The following is a 22,967-nucleotide window of genomic DNA, read 5'->3' as shown; positions in this document are numbered from 1 at the left end:
TCAATGAGTTCCCTCTGGCTCTAACTTCAGCTCTCATGAAGAACTGGCCTCAACTATAGCAAGGGGGCCTTAAGAAACAACTAAAAGCCAGGTGTGGTGGAGCACACCTTTAATGCCAGCACTCAGGGATCAAAAGTAAGTGGATCTCTGTGAGTTCACAGCCACCTTGGTCTACATCATGAGTTCCAGAAGAGCCAGGGCTACACAGAGAAACACTGTCTCAAAAAATAAAAATAAATAAATAAAAGATAGATAGATAGATAGACAGACAGACAGACAGATAGATGGTAGATGAAAGCTAGATCCCTGAAAGAGCTGAGAAATTTAACTTAAGAAGAAAACAGAAATTCTCTTTCCAGGGATTTTCAAAAAATGCAGTGAACACTACCTTCCCAGGTGCTCTTACAATAGCTGAGAAAATCAGACAGAAGTGGAACTAGCTTGCAAAGACTGGAGATGCCCTGTGTTCACCACCATCCCACTTTGCTCTTTCTTATCCTGAGTCTGGAACACCTGCCAGATTCAGAAGCCTGATTGATGGGTAGCTCCATCCAAAGACTCCAGATTCATTGCTCTCACCATTTACTAACAAATGCTACCTAGAGGTGTTCAAAACTGAAATCAGAGAATCCCCTCAAAGGAAAGCTGATGGGATCACTTCTACATATTTCCAACCTTCTAGAACTTGGGGTTTTGTTATGTCAAGTTGACATTTTAGTGTTTCTCTCTCATTGCCTTTGCCCATGTCATGCTTCCTTTCATTTCTTCTCTCTCTCTATTCATTCCTGCCTCCTATACTCTTGTTTCTTACATACTCTGTGCCAAGACACTAAATGAAATAGAAGACATGGACAAAAGTTTAAAGAAATTAATACAGTAATCACACACACAAATGTGCAAGATCACCAGGATAAGCCAAGGATTACAACCTGTGTCATTACAAGGGTGAAGACAAAATGAATGGTACAAAGAGAAAGGGATTTTATCTGAAGACAGCGGGGAAAGGTTTGTGTGAACAATTGGAGTAAATTAAAAACTTATTTCCGAGTTAACTGAGAAATTTGCTCAAGTGTGGAAAGCCTAATATCCTAGAAATGGGCTATAATTGAAGTACAACTAAATAGCACAGATTTATAGAGCTTGAACTCTGGGTGTTTGTTGGGCACTGTGTAGGGCAAAATTGCTGCCACAAACTTACAGTCTTCTGGTTTGAGACAAACTCACAAAAAATAATTCCATGTGTACATAACAGAATAATTGGTAGACACACATTTTGTTAGATTGAACTATTCTTTGTAGAAAACTAAGTCCCTCAACAGGAAATTCCAGGCACTGAGCATCCTCTACTAGAAAGAGCAGAGAGCTTTGCTGTGTAGAACACAGAAGTGTTCTGATACTTGACATGATGAGGCATTTTTCGCCTTCTTTCAGCATAGGTTCTTATCATCTAGTTCTGGTGGAAAAACAAGAGCAATGGCAAAGGACTGTATTGTCTGGGGGAGTCTTTGGGACCTCCCTAACCATCAACTTATAAAAATCTACGTCACTGTTAGCACTGGGATTTTTAGTTAATAACATATGGATTTCTAGAAACAGCATTATCTAGCTAAACAGTACATTTTCCTTCTAACGTTTTTTAAAGAAGTTTTTTCAGATTTATTTATTTTATTTTATGTGAAGGAGAGTTTTGTCTGCCTGAGTACGTGTGCACCAGGTGCATACACATTACTTGCAAAGGTCAGAAAAAGGCGTCAGAGCTGTGGAGGGTTGAGGGTTCTTCACAAGAACAAACGCTCCTAACCTTCCAGCTATTTCTCTAACCCCGTGACCTTGACTTTTTTAACTTAGACTTGTCTTACAAAATAGTAGGTTTCCACATGGGTTTTTCATAGACCTTTCCTTTTGGAAATCCCTATCCCTTCATCTCTCTCATCCCCCGCACCCTCATCCCTGTTTCAACCTTCTCACCTCCAGTATTCCCTCTTTCCATGACTGGGGCAGTCCTAGGTGGGAGCTTATTTTAGTTATTCTAGTTGCTTAGTTAAATTGGCATGGGTCTGGCTGACCTCTAAACATCTTTGTTTATACCCTTAGACAAATGTTACTATCAGTATTGATCTGAGAAGTTTCTCTCTACAACGAAGAGTGATGACTAGGGAGACCCATGCTGCTCATGCTGAGAATAAGGGATGCTTGAATTCTCAACCTTAAACAAGGCATGTATACCACTTCCTCTAGGCTCAAGAAATATTATAGAAGAAAGGGTGGAAAGAATTCAAGAGCTGAAAAATAGGAAAATGGGATTAAAAAATGCTCTCTTCTGGGCAAGGCACAGCCATCGCCACCCTGAACTCAGCAGTTTCAGATGGCCCTGTGGAGTCTGCACAAATCTGGATTTGTCAACATTCAGTCATGGATGAGAGAGGGGCTCATAGAGCCCTACCCACTCTCTGCTGAACTATTGGTTACTATTGGATTCTGGAAGAGGGCAGGTTATCGTCTTCAGAGTTGAAGACTCCATTGAATAGTACTTAGTCATTCAAATGGCCCTCATTAAACTCAGTAGGCCACAAAACAAAGCTAAAAGGATCTGTGAAAGGACCTGTAAGGAATAGAGGGGATCGGCACGAGTGGGAGGGAGATAAGGGAGTGTGCGGGAAGTAAGAACAGTCAAAGAACATTGTATATACGTATGGCATTTTCAAAGAACAAATTGAATTAAGAACATAAATACTGACCTGTCTCTAAGTCTAATTTCCACACCTGAGAAAGGAAATTACTGTTGTCATGAGGATAAATTAAATGAGATAGCACACATAACGAGAGTTTGTAAATGGTGAAAGGGAAGGCAGACTACAAAGAATGATCTTAAGACTTGAATCCGTGTCTAGTCCTGTAAATTCTACATGGGTGTGAGACTGGTTATTCTGTCAACTCTAAGTTGGTCATGAGTCATGGTTAAAGTGAGGTTGATTATTTTGAGTTTTTGTGTTTAGTGGGAAAGAGGTTAACTTCAAAGAGGTTATGATGTGTTCTATAGTACTGTATCGAAATAAATAGCATACTCTGTGGAACCAAATGGGAGGAATAGAAAGAAAGTCATCTCCTCTGGCAATGATAGAGAAGGACTAATGAGAAATAAGGGCCTGCTTTAGTAAGAGAACCACATTTTTCTGCCTGGGCCCAACCTGATCATATTACTGAACGTTCTGCAGCCCTCTGCATTTACTTAACTACTATGATTCTTAACTTATGGGTTTTAAGATATCATTATGGTCTCTTCCTCTAATGAAGTGAGTGGATTTAACTGGATTAACCCATCATCAGTCTCTGGCAAGGCCTGAAACATCATGTTGGGGACTTGCCAGATGACAATAGCAATGCCAAGACCACTTTCTTCCTATAGTCTCACTTGACCATGCTGGGTATACAAGAAGCCATTTGTGATATAATCGGATCAGAGTGGAACCAGTGCCTCCCTGTGGGTGCTCCTGGAGGCTCATAGGATCAAACATGCTTAGACTATTGTGTGTATGTGTACTACATTGCAAGGATCAACCTCTAAGCAATGTCTGCAAGGGTCTGTCTAGAGAAGCAACCCTTCTTGGAGGTTCTCTGGGAGTGTATTCAGGTGGCTACTACATTGCACAGTTGGTGGATATGAATGCTGCTTTTGTGAAAGGAACAGCCCGATTTTGATGACCTACTAGAGTCTCTGGCAAAAGTGGCCACCAATGCTTCTGTTAAGAACTTAAAGAGCAATAAGAATGAACAAGTGGTTCCCCAGTTCTTGCAGAAAGCGGCTCAACCCCCACTTTTCTCCAACTGAAAGATGTCTAAAGTATCCTCTGATGGCTCAAGTACTTCAAAGAACAGACGCAGGAGCCCACTAAAGGTGGAAAACAAAACTGGAGTAGAAATAAAGGCATTTTCACATAAATAAACCCAAGAAAATTTGCCACATGCAAACATGAATTAATTGTTGAATTAAATGTTGCACTAAACAGTGGAGTGTTTCGAACAGAAAAGAAATTATCCAGACAAATGGACATAGATGTGGCAAGAAAAAAAAAGTGGAAGGAAAAAGAAAAGTATGTGTGCAATGTTGGCTGCAGAACTAATAATAAATATGTCTTGTGGAGTTTGAAATATAAATAAGCCAAAAATACAACAATAACAGTATGTAAGTCAGCAAGGATAAGTAGTGTCTAAGCCCCCTGAATTTTCTGGGACAAGGTTAAAAGGGTCAATTAATAATGGGCTGTAAAGCCGGGCGGTGGTGGCGCACGCCTTTAATCCCAGCACTCGGGAGGCAGAGGCAGGCGGATCTCTGTGAGTTCGAGGCCGGGCTGGACCAGCAGCCTCCGAAACAATACAGAGAAACCCTGTCTCGTAAAAACCAAAATAATAATAATAATAATAATAATAATAATAATAATGGGCTGTAAGTCAAAGTTGTCATCACTTAAGTTATCAACAAAAACATAATAAAAATGGCTAGCTACAAACCTAATAGTTTGGAGAGAAGAAATTTTAAAGTCAATTTAATAGAAAGAAGAAAAAAGAATTTGAAGCAGGTAGGATGAAGAAAAACAGAATGAGATAGTATAGATATGTCAAAAATGGATTGTGGTCATAATAAATGTAAGTAGGATGAATCCTCCCATTGACAAGATCATTCACCTGAACATAAAATCAAGCACTGCCATGTCCTCCTCCTGGGAGCTATAAGGAGATCATGAGGAAATGAAGAGGTTGACAGTAAAATAATAGGAAAACTCATGTCACTCAAACGCTAACACAGAAAAGGCTCATGAGCCCTGTCACAGAGCTGAAGGCAAAAAGCATTAAAAGGATACTTCATTTTGATAAAAGGCTTAATTTTCCAGGAAGACATAATACTTTAAAATTTTTATGTACTTAATAACTTCATCTCAAAAATAAATGAAGCAAAATCTGAATCAACAGCTAGAAGAACAAACAAATCTATAAAAGCAGTGGGAGATTTAAATACACTTCCCTCCGAAATTGATATAATGAGGGAAAAAAATAAGAGGGAAATAGAAAATTTGAGCAACGCGTGTAACAAGCCTAACCTAATTGACATATTTAGAACAGTGTACCAGCAACTGCAAATCACACATTCATTTCAAGCTCACTCAGAACACTTTTCAAAAACTAACCATATGTTGAGCTATAAAGCAAGTCTCAACAAACTTCAAAGGATAGAAATCAACTGACTATTTTTAACTACCATGCAATTAAGCCAGAAATCAATAAAAAAGATTACTAGGATCTCCATATGTTTTGAAATTAAGAAACACACCATCTAAACACCTACTAAAGAAATCACAATGAAAATGGAATTGTCAACCTTCCATTTCTGCAGGCTGCGCATCCACAAATTTAGCCAACCAAAGTTCAAATATTTAGTTAGAAATGCAATGGTTCAATCTATACTGAGCATACACAGGATTTTTGGATCATTATTTGGTAAGCAAAAGCATTTGCATTGTTATTGCATAGTCTAAGTAACCTAGAAATTATTTACCATATGCAAGAAGGTCTACATGGGTTATATAAAAATGCTACATTTTATATAGGGAATTTTTGTCTCATTATTCAGTAAACAATAACATTTGGATTGTTATTAGGTATTATAAGTAATATAGATATTATTAAATACATACAGAAATGTACACAGGCTACATTAAAATATGCATTTTTATGTAAAAGACTGGAGCACCCATAAGAGATCTTAAAATCAATTCCCAGAGGATACTGAGGGATGGCTGTTCAGTTCAAGTGGTATAAATACTTTCATTAAAGTACTACCTAAGATCCTCCTAAATCATCATTAGAGAAGAAGCTAAAGCTCCATGAATTCTCAATCATGCTTTATAATTTCAACATTTACCTTCAAAAGGCTGGTCCACTTATCCTAGCCCAATGTCTAAGCCTGGTAAACTTTGTAAGTCTTCTAGACTGAACCTACCACATCTCTAATCTCATTTCTCTTCCTTTTATGACTACAATCTTCCATTTAAATGAAATTTATTCTTAAGATCCTTCTGAGAAAAACTGTGTGAGAAATAACACTTTATACTCCTCATCTGTATCTTCAGTTATTACTTTGGTGGGTGTAGTGGTCTGAATAGGAATGGCCCCTATACTCATGTGTTTGAATGCTTGCCCCATGGGGCTAGCACTCTCAGGAGGTGTGATCTTGTTGTAGGAAGTATGTCACAGTGGGAGTGAACTTTGAGGTCTCATATATGCTCCAGCTATGCCCAGTACACAATCTCTTTCTGCTGCCTGTGGATCAAGATGTAGAATTCTCAGCTCCTTCTCCAGTAACCATGCCTGTTTGTAGGCTGCCATTCTTCCTGCCATGACAATAATGGACTAAACCTCTGTAACTGTAAGCCAGCTCTCATTAGACGTTTTTCTTTATAAAAGTTGCTGTGGTCATGGTGTCTCTTCACAGCAATAGAAACCCTAACCAAGAAGGATATTTATCTTAGCTTAAAAGATATGCACACTTTTCTACCCCACACCATAACACAACACACACAGACATGCATATATACATGCATACACATACAAAAGGAAAAACATTAGAGTTGGAACTATAGTTCAGTGATATAGTGCTTTCCTATTTTTGTGTTGTTTTGTTTTGTTTAGAAACAAGCTTGCTTCACATGTCAACCCCAGTTCCCCCACACTCTGCTCCTCCACCACCCACAACCAGCCCCCCCAATGCCCCACCCAATCCCCACTCCGTTCCCCAGGGAGGATGAGGCCCTCCACGGGGGATCTCCAAAGTCTGTCATATCATCCTGGGCAGGGCCTAGGTCCTCCCCCATATGTCTAGGCTGAGAGAGCATCTATCAATATGGAATGGGCTCCAAAAGTCCATTTGTATACCAGGGATAAATATTGATCTACTACTCAAGGTCCCATAGATTGCTGAGGCCTCCTCACTGACACCCAAATTTAGGGGGTCTGAATCAGTTCCATGCTGGACTCTCAGCCATCAGTCTGGGGTCCATGAGCTCCCTCTTGTTCAGGACAGCACTTTCTGTGGTTTCACCAGCCCAGTCTTGACCCCTTTGCTCATCACTCCTCCCTCTCTGCATCTGTGTTCCAGGAGTTCAGTTTGGTGTTTAGCTGTGGATGTCTGCCTCTGCTTCCATCAGCCACTGGATGAAGGCTCTAGGATGGCATACAAGGTAGTCGTCAATCTCATTATCAGGGAAGGATATTCAAGGTAGCATCGCCACTATTGCTTCGTTTGCCAGCTGGGGTCATCCTTGTAGTTCTCTGGAAATCTCACTGGTGCCAGATCTCTCTTCAAACCTGAACTGACTCCCTCTATTATGGAATCTCTCATCCTGCTCCCCTCTATGCTTCCCCTAACACAACCTTCCTGCTCCCCCATGTCCTGTTCCAACCTCCTCGTCTTCTCCTCTCTTTTTCCCAGCTCCCTCTCCCCTCCCCCCATTCTCCCAATCCCCTCAGAAGATCCTGTCCTATTCCCCTTCTCTAGGGTACCATGCATATCTCTCTAAGGATCCTCCCTGTTTCCCAGACTCTCTGGCAAATGGGAGCATAGGCTGGCATTCCCCTACTCCATGTCTAAAAATCATAAATGAGTGAGTACATACTATGTTTGTCTTTTTGTGACTGGGTTACCTAACTCAGGATAGTTTCTTGTAGTGCCATCCATTTGACTGTGAATTTCAAGATTCCATTGTTTTTCCCCCCTGAGTAGTACTCCATTGTGTAAATGTACCACATTTTCTCTATCCACTCTTCAGTTGAGGGGCATCTAGGTTACTTCCAGATTCGGGCTATTACAAATAATGCTGCTATGAACATAGTAGAACAGATGTCCTTGTTTTATGAATGTGCATCTTTTAGGTATATGCTTACGCATATACCTAAGTGGAATTGCTGGGTCCTGTGGTGGACTGATTCCCATTTTCCTGAGGAATCTCCATTCTGATTTCCAAAGTGGCTGTGCGAGTTGGCACTCCCACCAGCAGTGGAGGAGTGTTCCCCTCTTTCCACATCCTCTCCAGCAGAAACTGTCATTGGTGGTTTTGATTTTAGTCATTCTGACAAGAGTAAGATGGTATCTCAGAATTGTTTTGATTTGCATTTCCTTGATGGCTAAGGATGTTGAGCACTTTCTTAAGTGTCTATCAGTCATTTAAGACTCCTCTGTTGAGAATTCTCTAGTTCTGTACTCCACTTTTTGATTGGATCTTTTGGTGCTTTGGAGACTTGCTTCTTGAGTTCTTTGTAAATTTTGGAGATCAACCCTCTGTCAATGTGGGATTAGTGAATGTTTTTTCCATTCTGTGGGCTGCCTTTTTGTCTTGTTGACAGTGCCCTTTGCCTTATAGAAGCTTCTCAGTTTCAGGAGATCCCATTTATTAATTGTCATCTCAGCATCTGTGCTACTGGTGTTATGTTCAGGAAGCAGTCTCCTGTACCAATTTGTTCAAGGGTACTTCCCACTTTCTCTTCTAAGAGGTTCAGTGTGGCTGGATTTATGTTGAGGCCTTTGATCCATTTGGACTTAAGTTTTGTGCATGGTGACAGACATGGATCTATCTGCAGTCTTCTACATGCCAGCATCCAGTTATTCCAGCACCATTTGTTGAAGATGATTTCTTTTTTCCACTGTATAGTTTTAGCTACTTTGTCAAAATTCTGGTGCTCATAGGTGTGTGGGTTAATATCAGGGTCTTCAATTCGATTCCATTAGTCTACCTGTCTTTTTGTGCCAATACCAAACTGTTTTCAGGACTATAGCTCTATAACAGAGCTTGAAGTCAGGTATGGTGATGTCTCCAGACATTCCTTTGTTGTACAGGGTTGTTTTGGATATCCTGGTTCTTTGTTTTTCCATATAAATTTGAGAATTGTTCTTTCAAGATCTGTGAAGAATTATCCTGGAATTTTGATGGGGATTGCATTGAATCTTTAGATTGCTTTTGGCAAGATTGCCATTTTAACTACATTGATCCTATCTATCCAAGAGCATGGAAGATCTTTACATTTTCTGGTATCTTCCTTAATTTCTTTCTTTAAAGACTCAAAGTTATTGTAGTACTGGTCTTTCACCTGTTTGGTTAGTGTTACCAGCAAGGTAGTTTATGTTGTTTGTGGCAATTGTAAAAGGTGATGTTTCTCTGATTTCTTTCTCAGTCCTTTTATCATCTGTATATAGTAGGGCTACTGATTTTTTTTGGTTGATCTTGTATCCTGCTACTTTGCTGAAACAGTTTATCAGCTGTAGGAGTTTCCTGGTAGACTTTTTCGGGTCACTTATGTAAACTATCATATCATATGCAAATAGTGACAGTTTGACTTCTGCTTTTCTAATTTGTACCCCCTTGATCTTCTTTTGTTGTCTTATTGCTCTAGCTAGAACTTCAAGTACAATATTGAAGAGGTATAGAGAGAGGAGAAAGCCTTGTCTTGCTCCTGATTTTAGAGGAATCTCCTTGAGTTTCTCTCCATTTAGTTTGTTGTTGGCTGTTGATTTGCTATATATAGCTTTTATTATATTTAAGTATGTTCCTGTTATCCGTGATCTCTCCAGGACCTTTATCATGAAGGGGTGTTGGATTTTGTTGAAGTCTTTTCAGCATCTAGTGAGATGATCATGTGACTTTTGTTTCTCAGTTTATTTATATGGTGGATTACATTGATGGATTTTCATATGTTGAACCATCCCTGCATCCCTGGGATGGAGCCGATTTCATCATGGTGGATGGTTTTTCTGATGTGTTCTTGGATTCCATTTGCAAGTATTTTATTGAGTATTATTGCATCAGTGTTCATGAGGGATATTGGTCTAAAGTTCTCTTTCTTAGTTGTGTCTTTATGTGGCTTGGGTATCAACATTATTGAAGCCTCATCAAAAAGAGTTCATCAATGACCCTTCTGCCTCTATTGTATGGACTAATTTGAGAAGAACTGGTATTAGCTGCTCTTTGAATTTCTGGTAGAATTCTACACTGAGGCCATCTGGCCCTGGGCTTCAGTTGGGAGACTTTTGATGACTGCTTCTACTTCGTTAGGGATTGTAGTTCTATTTAAATTGTTTATCTGTTCTTGATTTAATTTTGGTAGGTGATACCTATACAGGAAATTATCCATTTCCTTCAAATTTTCTAATTTTGCGGAGTACAGGTTTTCAAAGTATAACCTGATGATTCTCTGGATTTCTTCAGTGTCCATTGTTATTTCTGATTGCATTAATTTGCATGTTCACACTCTGCCATTTGGTAAGTTTGGATAAGGGTTTGTCTCTGTTGTTGATTTTCTCAAAGAACCAATTCTTCATTACATTGATTATTTGTATTGTTTTCCTAGTTTCTACTTTATTGATTTCAACCCTCAATTTGATTATTTCCTGGCGTCTACTCCTGCTGGGTAAGTTTGCTTCTTTTTGTTTTAGAATTGTTGTGCTGTTATTTCTCTAGTGTGACTATTCTCCAGTATCCTCATGTGGGCACTTAGTACTATGAACTTTCCTCTTAGCACTGCTTTCAAAGTGTCCCATAAGTTTGGGTATCTTGTATTTTCATTCTCATTGATTTCTAGGAAGTCTTACATTTCTTTTTTTTTTCATTATTTCTTCTTTGACCCAGGAATGGTGTGATTGTGCATTATTCAATTTCCATGAGTTTGTAGGGTTTCTGCAATTTGTGCTATTGTTGAATTCTAACTTTAAAGCATGGTTGTCTGATGAGAGACATGGACTTATTCCCATTTTTTGTACCTATTGAGGTTTGCTATGTTGCAAAGTATATGGTCAATATTTGAGAAGGTATGGTCAATATTTGAGAAGGTTCTATGGGGTGCTGAGAAGAAGGTATATTCTTTTGTGTTCGGATGGAATGTTCTATAGATGCTTGCTACACCCAATTGGGTCATAACTTCTATTATTTCCTTTGTTTCTTTGCTAAGTTTCTGTCTGGTAGTCCTGTCTAGTGGTGAGAGTGGGGTGTTTAAGTCTCCCACTATAAATGTGTGAGGTTTTATGTGTGATTTGAGTTTTAGTAATGTTTCTTTTATGAACGTGGATGCTTTTGTATTTGGGGCATAGATGGTCAGAACTGAGACTTCATCTTGGTGGATTTTTCCTGTGATGAATATGAAATGACCTCCTTCATCTCTTTTGATTGATTTTAGTTTAAAGTCTAATTTTTAGATATTATGATTGCTAACTCCACTTGTTTCTTGGGTCCATTTGACTGGAAAATCTTTCCCAACCCTTAACTCTGAGGCAATATCTGTCTTTGAAGCTGAGGTGTGTTTCTTGTATGCAGCAGAATGATGGATTCTGTCTTCTTATCCATTCTGTTAGCCTGTGTCTTTTTATGGGTGAGTTAAGACAATTAATATTGAGGGATATTAATGACCATTGATTGCTCATTCTTGTTTGTTTCAGAGTTGGTGGTGGTGGTGGAATTGTGTTGGATTTTCACCCCTTTTTCTTTTGGCTATTGGTAAAGTGGGGTCATCTGTTGTCTATGTTTTTCTGGTTGTAGTTAACTTCCCTGGGTTGGAGTTTTCCTCCCAGAACTTTCTGTAGGACTGGATTAGTGGGTATGTATTGTTTAAATCTGGTTTTGTCATGGAATATCTTGTTTTCTCCATCTATAGTGATTGAAAGCTTTGCTGGGTATAGTAGTCTGGGCTGGCATCCGTGGTCTCTTAGGGTTGGTAGAATATCTTTCGAGGACCTTCTGACTTTCAGAGTTTCCATGGAGAAGTAAGTGTAATTCTGACAGGTTTGCCTTTGTATGTTACTTGGCCTTTTTCCTTTGCTGCTCTTAATATTCTTTCTTTATTCTGTATGTTTGGGATCTTGTTTATTATGTGGTGAGAGGACTTTTTGTGGTCCACTCTATTTGGTGTTTTGTAAGCTTCTTGTACTTTCATTGACATTCTTTGTTTAGGTTGTGAATGTTTTCTTCTATGATTTTGTTGACTATGTTTTCTACCCCTATTGAGGTGGGTTTCTTCACCTTCTTCTTTACCTATTATTCTGAGGTTTGGTCTTTTAATGGTGTCCCATATTTCCTGGATATTTTGTGTAAGGGATATGCTGGACTTAAGATTTTTTCTGGTCGATGAATCTATTTCTCCTAGTGTATCTTCAAAGCCTGAGATTCTCTCTTGTGTCTTTTTTCCTTCTGTCTCTTGTATTCTGTTGGTTATGCTTGCATCTCTAGTACCTGATGGTTTGCCCAGCTTTTCTATTTCCAGCATTCCCTCAGATTGTGTTTTTTATTGTCTCTATTTCAGCTTTCAATCCTTATTTGAATTGTTTCTTGCAATTTTTACTTTGTCTTTTCCTCCATTTCTCGAATTTTTTGTTTTGTTTTTTTCCCATTTCTTTAAGAGATTTTCTCATATCTTCTTTGAGGGCCTCTATCATTTTCATGAAGTTGTTTTTACCATCATTCTCTTCTGCTTCATCTGCATTGGGATGTTCAGATCTTGCTGGTGTAGAGTCTCTAGACTCTGGCAGTGTCATGTTGGTTGCTGGGTGTGTTTTTATATTGTCTCCTTACCATCCTTTCTTCCAGTGGGCACAGAAGGAATCTCTTCCTCTTCTGGTGGATACGGGACCAGGGTTCCCTTCCAGTGGGTGCAAGCAGGTCCAATCTCTGGTAGCTCTCCTCTTGCCATGGATGGAGGCAGTCTCAGGGTGGACTTTACCCCATCGGGATGGGATCCGCAGTTCACTGTCCCCAGGCCTCAGCTGGTTCCACACAGGGCACTGGAAGGTGGGCAGGAAACAGTACCAAGCTTGCCTCATCTCTCCCATGGGTGGAGAAAGGAACTAGGATGCTGGCAGTCTCTGGGTGGGCTGGATCCTGTTGAGATGGGAACCACAGTCCCCAGGCCTCTCAGCTGGTTGCATGCCGCCAATATAATGCTTTCTTAAAATGCATGAGATCTTAGATTCAAGCTCCAGTCATAAGAATGAATGAATGAGTGAATGAATGAACGATACTGAATATATATAACCATTTCAATAGATGAAGGAGGGAGGCAGACCTCTGCAATTATATTTTGTTTATGCCTAAAGATCAGAGTGCAGAGCTAGTCACACTAGTAAGCAATAGGGGCCAGGCAGTGGTGACACACACCTTTAATCCCAGTGATGGGGAGACAGAGGCAGATGGATCTCTGTTAGTTCAGGGCCACACTGGGCTACAAAAAATTGATCCAGTCTAAAAGAGAAACAGCTCACACAAAGGTGATCCTAGCACTTGGAATCGCATGTTTTTAATCCCAGCTCTGGGGAGGTGGAGACAGCAGTGATATGGCTGGGCACAGAGAGGAATATAAAATGGGAGGAGACAGGAGCCCAGTGCAATATCAGCAGCAGTCAGTCTGAAGCAGTCTGAGGAAGCAGGGCAGTTTGAGGACAGGATCGCTCCTTAGATCACCCCTTTGGTCTGAACACTGGTAGACATAAGAACTCTAGTGACTGGCCACTCTGCTTCTCTGATCCTTCAGCTTTCACCCCTGATAGGTAACTCTGAGTTTTTATTATTAAGACCAAAGAGAATCCGTGCTACAGACCTCTGTGAGGTCAAGGCCAGCCTGGCCCATTGCGCCTAAAGGTGCTATGCAGGCTGCTAAAGAGAATTGCTCTCAACAATCTTACTCAGCTGTGAACCCTGTGTCCAACAATACCAATTGGTCAGGCAAAGTGAGAGCACTCATGCAATACTGGGGAGACTGTTGTGGAGCTAACCAACCATTTTATTATGGGATTTGACAGGCCAGAATCCACATCTGTTACTCTAAACCTGGTCAAACATCCATGACTGGTATTTAATAGACCCTAGTGAGGAACCTTCTGGTGTTTTTTGTTAAACAGAAATGATGTGCCATTAAATCATCTTCTAAATAACTACATCTATGGCCATGAGTTAGTGTTGCTGAAGTCTTTGGTGAGAGAAGAACAGTTTTTGCAGAGGTCTGCAGAAATGCATGCTAGTCAAAGTACTAAGAATAAATGACTATTGAATACACAATCATAGATGAGACAGTTATATCACCTCCTCTGAGGCTCAGGAAACATGAAGTGGAGGTAGAAAGGATGTCAAGAACCATAGGGAGAAGAGGGGACACTGAGCTCTTAGCATAAAACATGTATTGCACCTTGAACTCACAACCGTGATCGCCCGTACAAGATTGGACCCATCACACCCTGTCGTGGAAGGAGGAGGATCAGATGAGGCTCCATCTTGTCCTGAGGATTTATATGCAACTAATTGTAGGCAAAGTTTCTCTGTGTCCCAGAAGCCAGCTCAAGCTTATTATTAGCTAACTCTTACATTTTCAAATAACCCATATTCCTTATCTATGCTCTGTCTCCTCTCTAGGGGCAGTCCTTTGTCCCCTTTCCCTTGTTTCTTTCCCCTTCTCCCTCCTCCTGTAGTCTCTGTCTTTGTCTCTTATTCCTTGCCCTCGGTCCCTTTGGGGCAAATAAATCTCCTTTGTGCTGAGAACTTGGTCTTGGGGTGCCTTGAGTCAGCTTCAAGGCTCCCTGCACCACCCATGCCCCATCACTAAGAAATTTGTTGAAGTTTCTCATTCTTCATGCTGCTGAGAGATTGTAACTGCTTTGCTGTTGTACCATAACATTACAGGGCAATTTTATGCTACCCTGCAGAGAAAGGCACTGCATCCATGCGCTCACCGTCTCATTTCACTTGGATGCTGAGCTTTTAGGTCCTCACCGGTTTGTGCACTGTGGCACAGTGAGCAAAGACCAATGTGTTTCTTCGTCTGTAATATTAATGTCATGATGCATACATGGCTAGCCATGACTTCCTAAGCACCTGCTAAATTCAATAGAAGTATCAGACTCATTCAACTATTATGATCTCTGTGGTAGTTACAGTGAACCGGTGAGTGGTCTTTTACACAGTAGAGGTACACTTTGCCACTAGTTACACCCTCAGGCAGCAAAGTGCCCAGTGTCTGTTATGTATACTTCACTCTCCCATTGCTCTCCCATTGGTAACTGTCCAGTCTTTAAGGAGACTTGTAGTGATAGTTTTATGATAACCAGTTTCCAAGCCAAAGTGAGGATAATATTTCTAACGAATTCTAGTTCATTGGTAGGAGTCATGCCAGTTACCACTTCAATGTGGAAAGCTCTGAGAAATTTTGGACTCTACCTGGTATCTTCAGCACCAGCTTCCTATACAAAAAAACTGTTAGTGTGAATTCTTTTTCTGTCTCTCATGCATAAGTGTGTGAGTGAGTGTGTGTGTGTGTGTGTGTGTGTGTGTGTGTGTAAGGGTGGAGGCCCAAGGTTGATGTGGAGAGTGTTGGTATTCAAGCATCTGTGCACATCCACTATGTTCCCTTTAAAAAGGGTTCGGCCTACCTCCCATCCTTCTCTTCCTCTTTGTCTCCCTCTCCCCTGCTCCTCTCTATCTATCTATCTATCTATCTATCTATCTATCTATCTGTTCTCTCTCCTGCTGCTCCTGTCCCCGGAGGCCACTCTCTCTGTCTCTGTCTCTGTCTCTGTCTGTCTCTCTGTCTCTCTGTGTCTCTGTCTCTGTCTCTCTCTCTCTCTGTCTGTCTGTCTTTCTCTCTGTCTTTTCTCTCTCTTGCTGCTCCCCGGAGTCACCTTTCCCTCTTTTATGATCCCTTTCCCTAATTAAAAAACCCCTCCACTTGAACTGTGTCCAATGGCTTGTTACTCTCACACTCCACTTTTCTTATTACAACGGAGTCTTCCTTGATTCCTCTCCTCCTTATTCATTGAGGCAAGGTCTCTCAACTGAACCCAGAGCTCACTGATTCAGCTAGTCTAGTGAGTCAGCTTCTCTGGGTATTCTTTGTCTCTGCCTTTCAAGCACTGAAATTATAGGCAGGCCCATCCGGCATTTATGTGGGTTCTGGGTATTGAACCCTGTCCTCATACTTGAGAAGCAAGGGCTTTAACCAAAAAGCTATCTCCCCAACCCTGGTAGGGCTTACATAAATAAATAAATAAATAAATAAATAAATAAATAAATAAATAAATAAATAAATTTGGGAGAAATAAAACTCACTTTAACCCTGACAATGTTGGGTTGAAAGCAGAATCTGTTTTTCTCATTGTGAGAAAAATTATAAACTCTGAAGATACGGGTCTGCGAATCGGGGGATTTTCCTTCTTATCAATGACTTAGAATCCAGCTAATAGAAGATGAAAGAGCTCCATGCACAGAAGATTGACTTTTTTTTCCAGGCATTTACGGGAAAGCAGCCACTCAATGCCCAGGAAGAGAGGCAGCTCATTTCTCTCCCTTTGTCTGAGCTGGCTGCTAACCTACAAGAATCGGAGAGCAGTCTGGATTGAAAGGTCAGACTGGAAGGTGTAGTTATCTCCAGAAGAGGTCACATAAATCTTTGAATTTCCTGAGATAACAAAGCCAACTGAAAGCATGAGTCATGTAATTTGGGCTGACTCTGCTAGTGCTCTGCTACTCTGTTACACACACACACACACACACACACACACACACACACACACACACACACACACCCTGCTCGGAAATAGAACAAAAGCAAAGGTGTGGTGGTTCTGCCTGGTTCTGCCACTTCCCATCTGTGTAATCTTGGGGACCTTCTTGGGAGGCTTCAATTTCCTTATGTATATGGAGACTAAAGGAGATTAAAATGGTTTCGTAAATGCCAGTTCAGCCTTTGCTTCTGAGGAAAGACATCCACGGCACCTCCCTGAGAAGGCCCTCAGCCTACATTGTCACTCAGTGGGTGATGCTCTGTTGGGGGCAGCTGGCAAATGTGACTTCATCTCAACACCTGCATGCTACTCTCCCTTGTCTTCTCCGTGTATTTCCTCTCTCTTTCTCTCTTTCCCTTCCTCCTTCTAAGTCCCAAGCCAAGTAGTGAGAAAGGACTTGTAACACGGGCAGGTGGCATTAGGAGTGTCAAAGGGGGAGGGGGTGAAAGGATGAGCAGACAGGCTTCTGAACCCCGCAGTGTGCCCTGCTTTTCCCACTCACCTTTTATCTCAATGTAGACATGTCCTAGGTAGAGCACACCCAGTCCACTTATCTCCAGGTCAGACGTCACTACTCTGAACGCTAGGCTCAAATGCCCAACAGCCGTTAAAAGTCTCCACTCTATGTACACAAGCCCTTCGGCCTCCTCTATTCTAGACTAACTCACCACTCCCCGCCCACTCTCTTGCCCACTTTAAGTAACAGCACCGTTATACACCAGATTCCAAAGGCCAAAGGTGGGAGCCAACCTCAGCACTTCCTGTCCATCAGCACCCACCCACCTCCGTCCCGGCTCTCACCTGCCCACCTCCTCTGTCATCAGATCTCACCAGCCTACCCCCTCTAGGGACTGCTGATACCCAGATCTCTGATGTTTTTTTCTTCTCTCTCGTGACTCCTTTTTCCTTTTCTTTTTTTATATCTGTGTCCCAAAATATTTCTTTCACGTGAACTTCTATATCATTAATTTCGTTTTCAATATGATCATCTCCTCTGTGATTTTTAAGTTTAAAAATCAAGACTTTTACTTGGTTTGGTTTAGCTTTCTGGTTCTAGGACTTTTGTACATGCAATGGTTTTTTGTTGTTGTTTTGTTTTTTAAGTAAGATCCATGTCTATCTCCTCCAGTAGCTGTCATCAAAGGAATTACTTCTCAGGGGGGTTTTGCTGTGCTCTGTTATCATTGAAAATACCTAAGTGCCTCCAGCTGTCCTTCAAGAGCTCTTGGCTCTGTTTTTGTCCTGGATTGCAGGCCCAGCTATAAGAATGGCAATGACTTCAGGAGCCCTGGGAAGTGTAGCACCCAGGGAGCCAGTTGGGTGGCAGGCCACACACACACACACACACACACACACACACACACACACACACACACCTTCTAAAAGAAGTCTTGCTGTTCCCCATCTGCTCAGCCACAGGACCACAGTTCTCAGAAGTGAGGTGGCCCAGTTCATACTACGTGTCTACCTAGAAAGTAGAGGCTAGCAACTATCCCAGGATCCCATAGAGCTGGCACTGATCATTGAAGCCCCTGTAGCCACAGGAAAGTGAAGAATGTTGTGACAAGGTCTCTCTTTCCTAGAAAGAGGAACAATAATGACTCCAGAATAAGAGGGTCTGGATTCTGGTACCACCACCTCCTCCTCTAAGCAGCTGGGTATCTTAACCAAATCACTTGGTCTCTCTGGACATCTGCTTCCTCACTGGGGGAAAAATGTGATAAAATGTGCTTTGCCTACTTCACAGGATTTTATGGGGTCTTAGTAAGAAAATGTTTTCAATGTATGTTTTGAAAGCTAAAAAAATAGAATAAAAATTAAACTGGGCCAGTGGTAGGGGTACATACCCTTAATCCCAGCACTCGGGAGATAGAGGCAGGTGGACCTATGTGAGTTCAAGGCCAGCCTGCTCTACAGAGCAAGTGCCAGCACAGGCTCCAAAGCTACAAAGAGAAACCCTGTCTCAAAAAAACAAAACAAAACAAAAAATTAAACTGTCCTGCTAAGTGTTATCATTTGCGTGAAGCTATAAGTGTCAGGGAGCTAGAGAAATGGCTTGGTGATTAAGAGTGCTTGTTACTCTTACAGAAGACCCAGGTTTGGTTCCCAACACCATATAGAAATTCACAAATGCCTGCAACTCCAGTTCCAGATGATCCAATACCCTCTTTTTTCCTTCACAGACATTGCATGCACATGGTGCACTAACACACACAAAATAAATAAATCTTTAAACATATGCATCACCTTGCCATGGAAGATTATGATTTCCACCACAAAAGTCCCTCCTTTTTGCTGAGGCAATGTGATCCCAATGTGACCCCAGAGTACACATGACACTGAAGAAGGAAATATCAAAGATAAAACAGAAAGTTATTAAGGCCCATTGCTTTGGGATGTTATCATGGAATTTGCTGCTCAGATAGGGGAATTCCAAGGGGTTAGGAAACAGGGCAGGTTATGTTTTTCTTAGGAGAAAGAAGGGAAGGAATTCAAGGGGATTTCCCAGAAAGGGTCCTGCAACTCAAAGGGGGTTAATATTCCCTGGCCAGTGGAGAGCAGCCAGAAGGACTTCAGGAGTTCCAGCATTCCCCTTGACTTTATTTGGTAGGAATTCTTTCCTTCACAGAATCATCTTCTTGAGCATGAGGTAAGCATCTCACACATGAGGGACAGAGATGAGAAAGCCCCAGCCCAGCCCCTTGCTTCCCTTCAACCATGGATGTTGTGTGCCATTTTACTCCCACACTTGATTATTCTAAGACACCATCGATTATAAGACATCACAATCCTATGTAATACTCAGAAGGAAAAATTATTTCCAGCTAAAACTTCGGCATATCAATGATGAGAAGTATTTCAGCTTCCGTGATGATAAATATGAAAAAATGCACATCTTAGAACCCTGAAATTGTAGGATTTATATATTGATTAGATTGGTGTAGCAAGCCAACTTCCACTAACAGAACACCATCCATCTGCAGGGGCTGGGTGGGGACAGTGTATCATTCTCCAGAACTCAGAGAAGAAGGTCTTTTGCTAGAGAGGACAATTGACAGTGGCCATTTGTGATGATTTTCCTTAAGGCCCAGAATACTCTGAACAAAAACAAAATGATCTTTGGAAAGGAAACAACTGCTTTCTTCCCAGAGAAAAGAAACAAATGGGACTCTCACTGCCATTTCTCAAATCGTGGCTCAAGGCCCATCTGTAGACCTGACGATCCTTGCAAGGGTCCTTGAGTGCAGTCAGCATCCCAGTCTTCATGGGAGACCCTCAGAGGATGTGTCACAGTACAGTCCCAGAGACCTTCTCACCTATCCCCAGGGTCCTTGTGTAACCTAGGGACATTTATTTCATACAGCCTTCAGGGGAAAATGGCTGTTTGCTGAGAATAAGGAAAGAGGTAAAAAGTTAACCATTCATTCTTGCCCTCCTGCTACTGTCATCTTTTCTTTTTTTAGTATTTCCATGCAATTCCTCTTTTTTCTTCCCTTCTCCATTTTCTTTTTCTGCCTATTTAAGAAGTTTTTGCACTATTGCATTCTTTCAAACTTTCTTGATTTTTTTATTTGCCTTCATAAATACATCTAATTTTTTATGTATTTTCCATTCTTGAGAAATATTTTCCTTTTCCAGAAGAGAATAACCCCCCCCAAAAAAACTTCATGATGATGATAGAGACCATAAAAGAAGAAATGAGAAAATCTTTTAAAGAAATGGAAGAAAAGAATGGCGGCGGGGCGAGCCAGTCTGGTGGAAGCTATAGTTCCTACATGTCGGGTGAGGCAGACGGACTGTTCAAACGGGTGCTGGTGCCGATTCTCTTACCTGAGAAACGCTATGACCAACTTTCCGTCCACTGGGACTTGCTTCACGTTCCCTGCCTCAAGATTCTCCTCAGCAAAGGTCTTGGGCTGGGCATCGTGGCTGGATCACTTTTGGTAAAGCTGCCCCAGATATTTAAAATCTTGGGCGCCAAGAGTGCAGAAGGACTGAGTCTCCAGTCAGTAATGCTGGAGCTGGTAGCGTTGACTGGAACTGCGGTCTACAGCATCGCAAACAACTTCCCCTTCGGCCCTTGGGGTGAAGCACTGTTCCTGACACTTCAGACAATTACCATCTGCTTCCTGGTCATGCACTACAGAGGAGAGACGGTGAAAGGAGTTGCTTTCCTTGCCTGCTATGCGATGCTCCTGCTGGGGCTGCTTTCCCCACTCACAACTCTGGCTGTAGTGACCATGCTTCAGGCCTCCAATGTACCTGCTGTGGTCATAGGGAAGTTGCTCCAGGCAGCTACCAACTACCACAATGGGCATACAGGCCAGCTTTCAGCTATCACGGTGTTTATGCTGTTTGGGGGCTCCCTGGCCAGAATCTTCACTTCTATTCAGGAAACTGGAGACCCCCTCATGGCTGGAGCCTTTGTGGTCTCTTCCCTCTGCAATGGCCTCATTGCTGCCCAGGTCCTCTTCTACTGGAATGCAAAGCCTCCCCACAAGCATAAAAAGGAGAAATAGTGCTGAGCTAGCTTCTAGAATCATCCATTCAACTTGAGGGTCTTCCCTGCTTGATGTGGTCTGCTGGTGCAACTCAGTTATCCTCCATTCTTGCATAACTGCAATCCCCTGAGCCAGGGTTTGTTTAAAATAGTAAAGCTTTTCTAAGTAAAAAAAAAAGAAAAAGAAATGAAAGAAAAGACAAACCAAAAATTACAAGAAACAATTCAAACTGTGCAAGGTTTGAAAGCTGAAATAGAATAGAGACACACAGTCTGAAGGAATGCTGGAATGAGTAAACAATCTGCAACTACAGATGTAAGCATTACCAACAGAATACAGGAGTTATAAGAGAGAATCTCAGGAGTTGAAGATGCACTAGGAGAAATAGATTCATCAAGCAAAGAAAATCTTAAGTCCAGCAAATCCCCAACACAATATCCAGGAAATATGGGACACCATGAAAAGACAAAACCTAAGAATAATAGGTATAGAAGAAGGAGAAGAAAACCACCTCAAAGGGTCAAAAAATATAGTCAACAAAATCATAGAAGAAAACTTTCCCAACCTTAAGAAAGGCATGCCAATGAAGGTACAAGAAGCTTACAGAACACCAAATAGAGTGGATCACAAAAAAAGAGCAGCTAAGGAAAAAGGCCAAGTAACATATAAAGTCAAACCTATCAGAATTACACCGGACTTCTCCATGGAAACTCTGAAAGCCAGAAGGTCCTGGATGGATATTCTACCAACACTAAGAGACCATGGATGCCAGCCCAGACTACTATACCCGGCAAAGCTCTCAATCACTATAGATGGAGAAAACAAGGTATTCCATGACAAAACTAGATTCAAGCAATACGTATCCACTAACCCAGCACTACAGAAAGTTTTGGAAGGAAAAATCCAACCCAAGGAAGTTAACTACAACCAGAAAAACATAGGCATTAGAGAATCACTCTCTACCAACAGCCAAAAGAACAAAGGGGTGAAATTCCACACATAATTCCACCAACAACAACCATTCCAAATCAAAGAAGAATGAGCAATCAATGGTCATTAATATCCCTCAACACTAATGGCATTAACTCACCCATAAAAAGACACAGGCTAGCAGAATGGATTCGAAGACAGAACCCATCCTTCTGCTGCATACAAGAAACACACCTCACCCTCAAAGACATACATTACCTGAGAGTTAAAGGTTGGGAAAAATTCTTCCAATCAAATGGACCCAAGAAACAAGCAGGGATAGCAATCCTAATATCTAACAAATTAGACTTTAAAATAAAATTCACTCAAAAGAGATGAAAGAAGTCATTACATACTCATCACAAGCAAAATCCACCAAGATGAAGTGTCTATCCTAAACATCTATGCCCCAAATACAAAGGTATCCACATTCGTAAAAGAAACATTACTAAAACTTAAATCACATATAAAGTCCCACACACTTATAGTGGGGGATTTCAAAACACCACTCTCACCACTAGACAGGAATACCAGACAGAAACTCAACAAAGAAGCAAAGGGTCAAATAGAAGTAATGACACAACTGGGATTAACAGACATCTATAGAACATTTCATCCACATAAAAAAGAATATACCTTCTTCTCACCACCACATGGAACCTTCTCAAAAATTGACCACATACTTGGCAACATATCAAACCTCAGAAGCTTCAAAAAATTGGAATAACTCCATGCATCTTATCAGACCACCATGCTTTAAAATTAGAATTCAACAACAACACAAACTGCAGAAAACCTACAAACTCATGGAAATTGAATAATGCAAACTGCACCATTCCTGGGTCAAAGAAGAAATAAAAAAGAAATTAAAGACTTCCTAGAATTCAATGAGAATGAAGACATAACATACCCAAACCTAT

The 22,967-nt window shown here is 41.2% G+C and overlaps 1 protein-coding gene across 1 annotated transcript; it reads left to right on the top strand.

The window, feature by feature from the left end:
* Positions 1 to 20,352: 20,352 nt before the first annotated feature.
* On the top strand, positions 20,353 to 21,096 carry LOC101837242 (mannose-P-dolichol utilization defect 1 protein-like). Its single transcript, XM_040738856.1, has one exon. It carries the CDS (start codon positions 20,353 to 20,355, stop codon positions 21,094 to 21,096), a length of 744 nt encoding a protein of 247 aa, XP_040594790.1.
* Positions 21,097 to 22,967: the final 1,871 nt, after the last annotated feature.

The sequence above is a fragment of the Mesocricetus auratus genome, unplaced genomic scaffold, assembly GCF_017639785.1.
Source record: "Mesocricetus auratus isolate SY011 unplaced genomic scaffold, BCM_Maur_2.0 Super-Scaffold_100676, whole genome shotgun sequence".
In the NCBI taxonomy this organism is placed as follows: Eukaryota; Metazoa; Chordata; class Mammalia; order Rodentia; family Cricetidae; genus Mesocricetus; species Mesocricetus auratus.
This window is presented reverse-complemented; position numbering and strand designations above follow the sequence as displayed.

Coding starts and splice junctions, on each gene's coding strand:
- LOC101837242 (XM_040738856.1), top strand. CDS start 20,353: ATGTCGGGTGAGGCAGACGGACTGTTCAAACGGGTGCTGGTGCCGATT.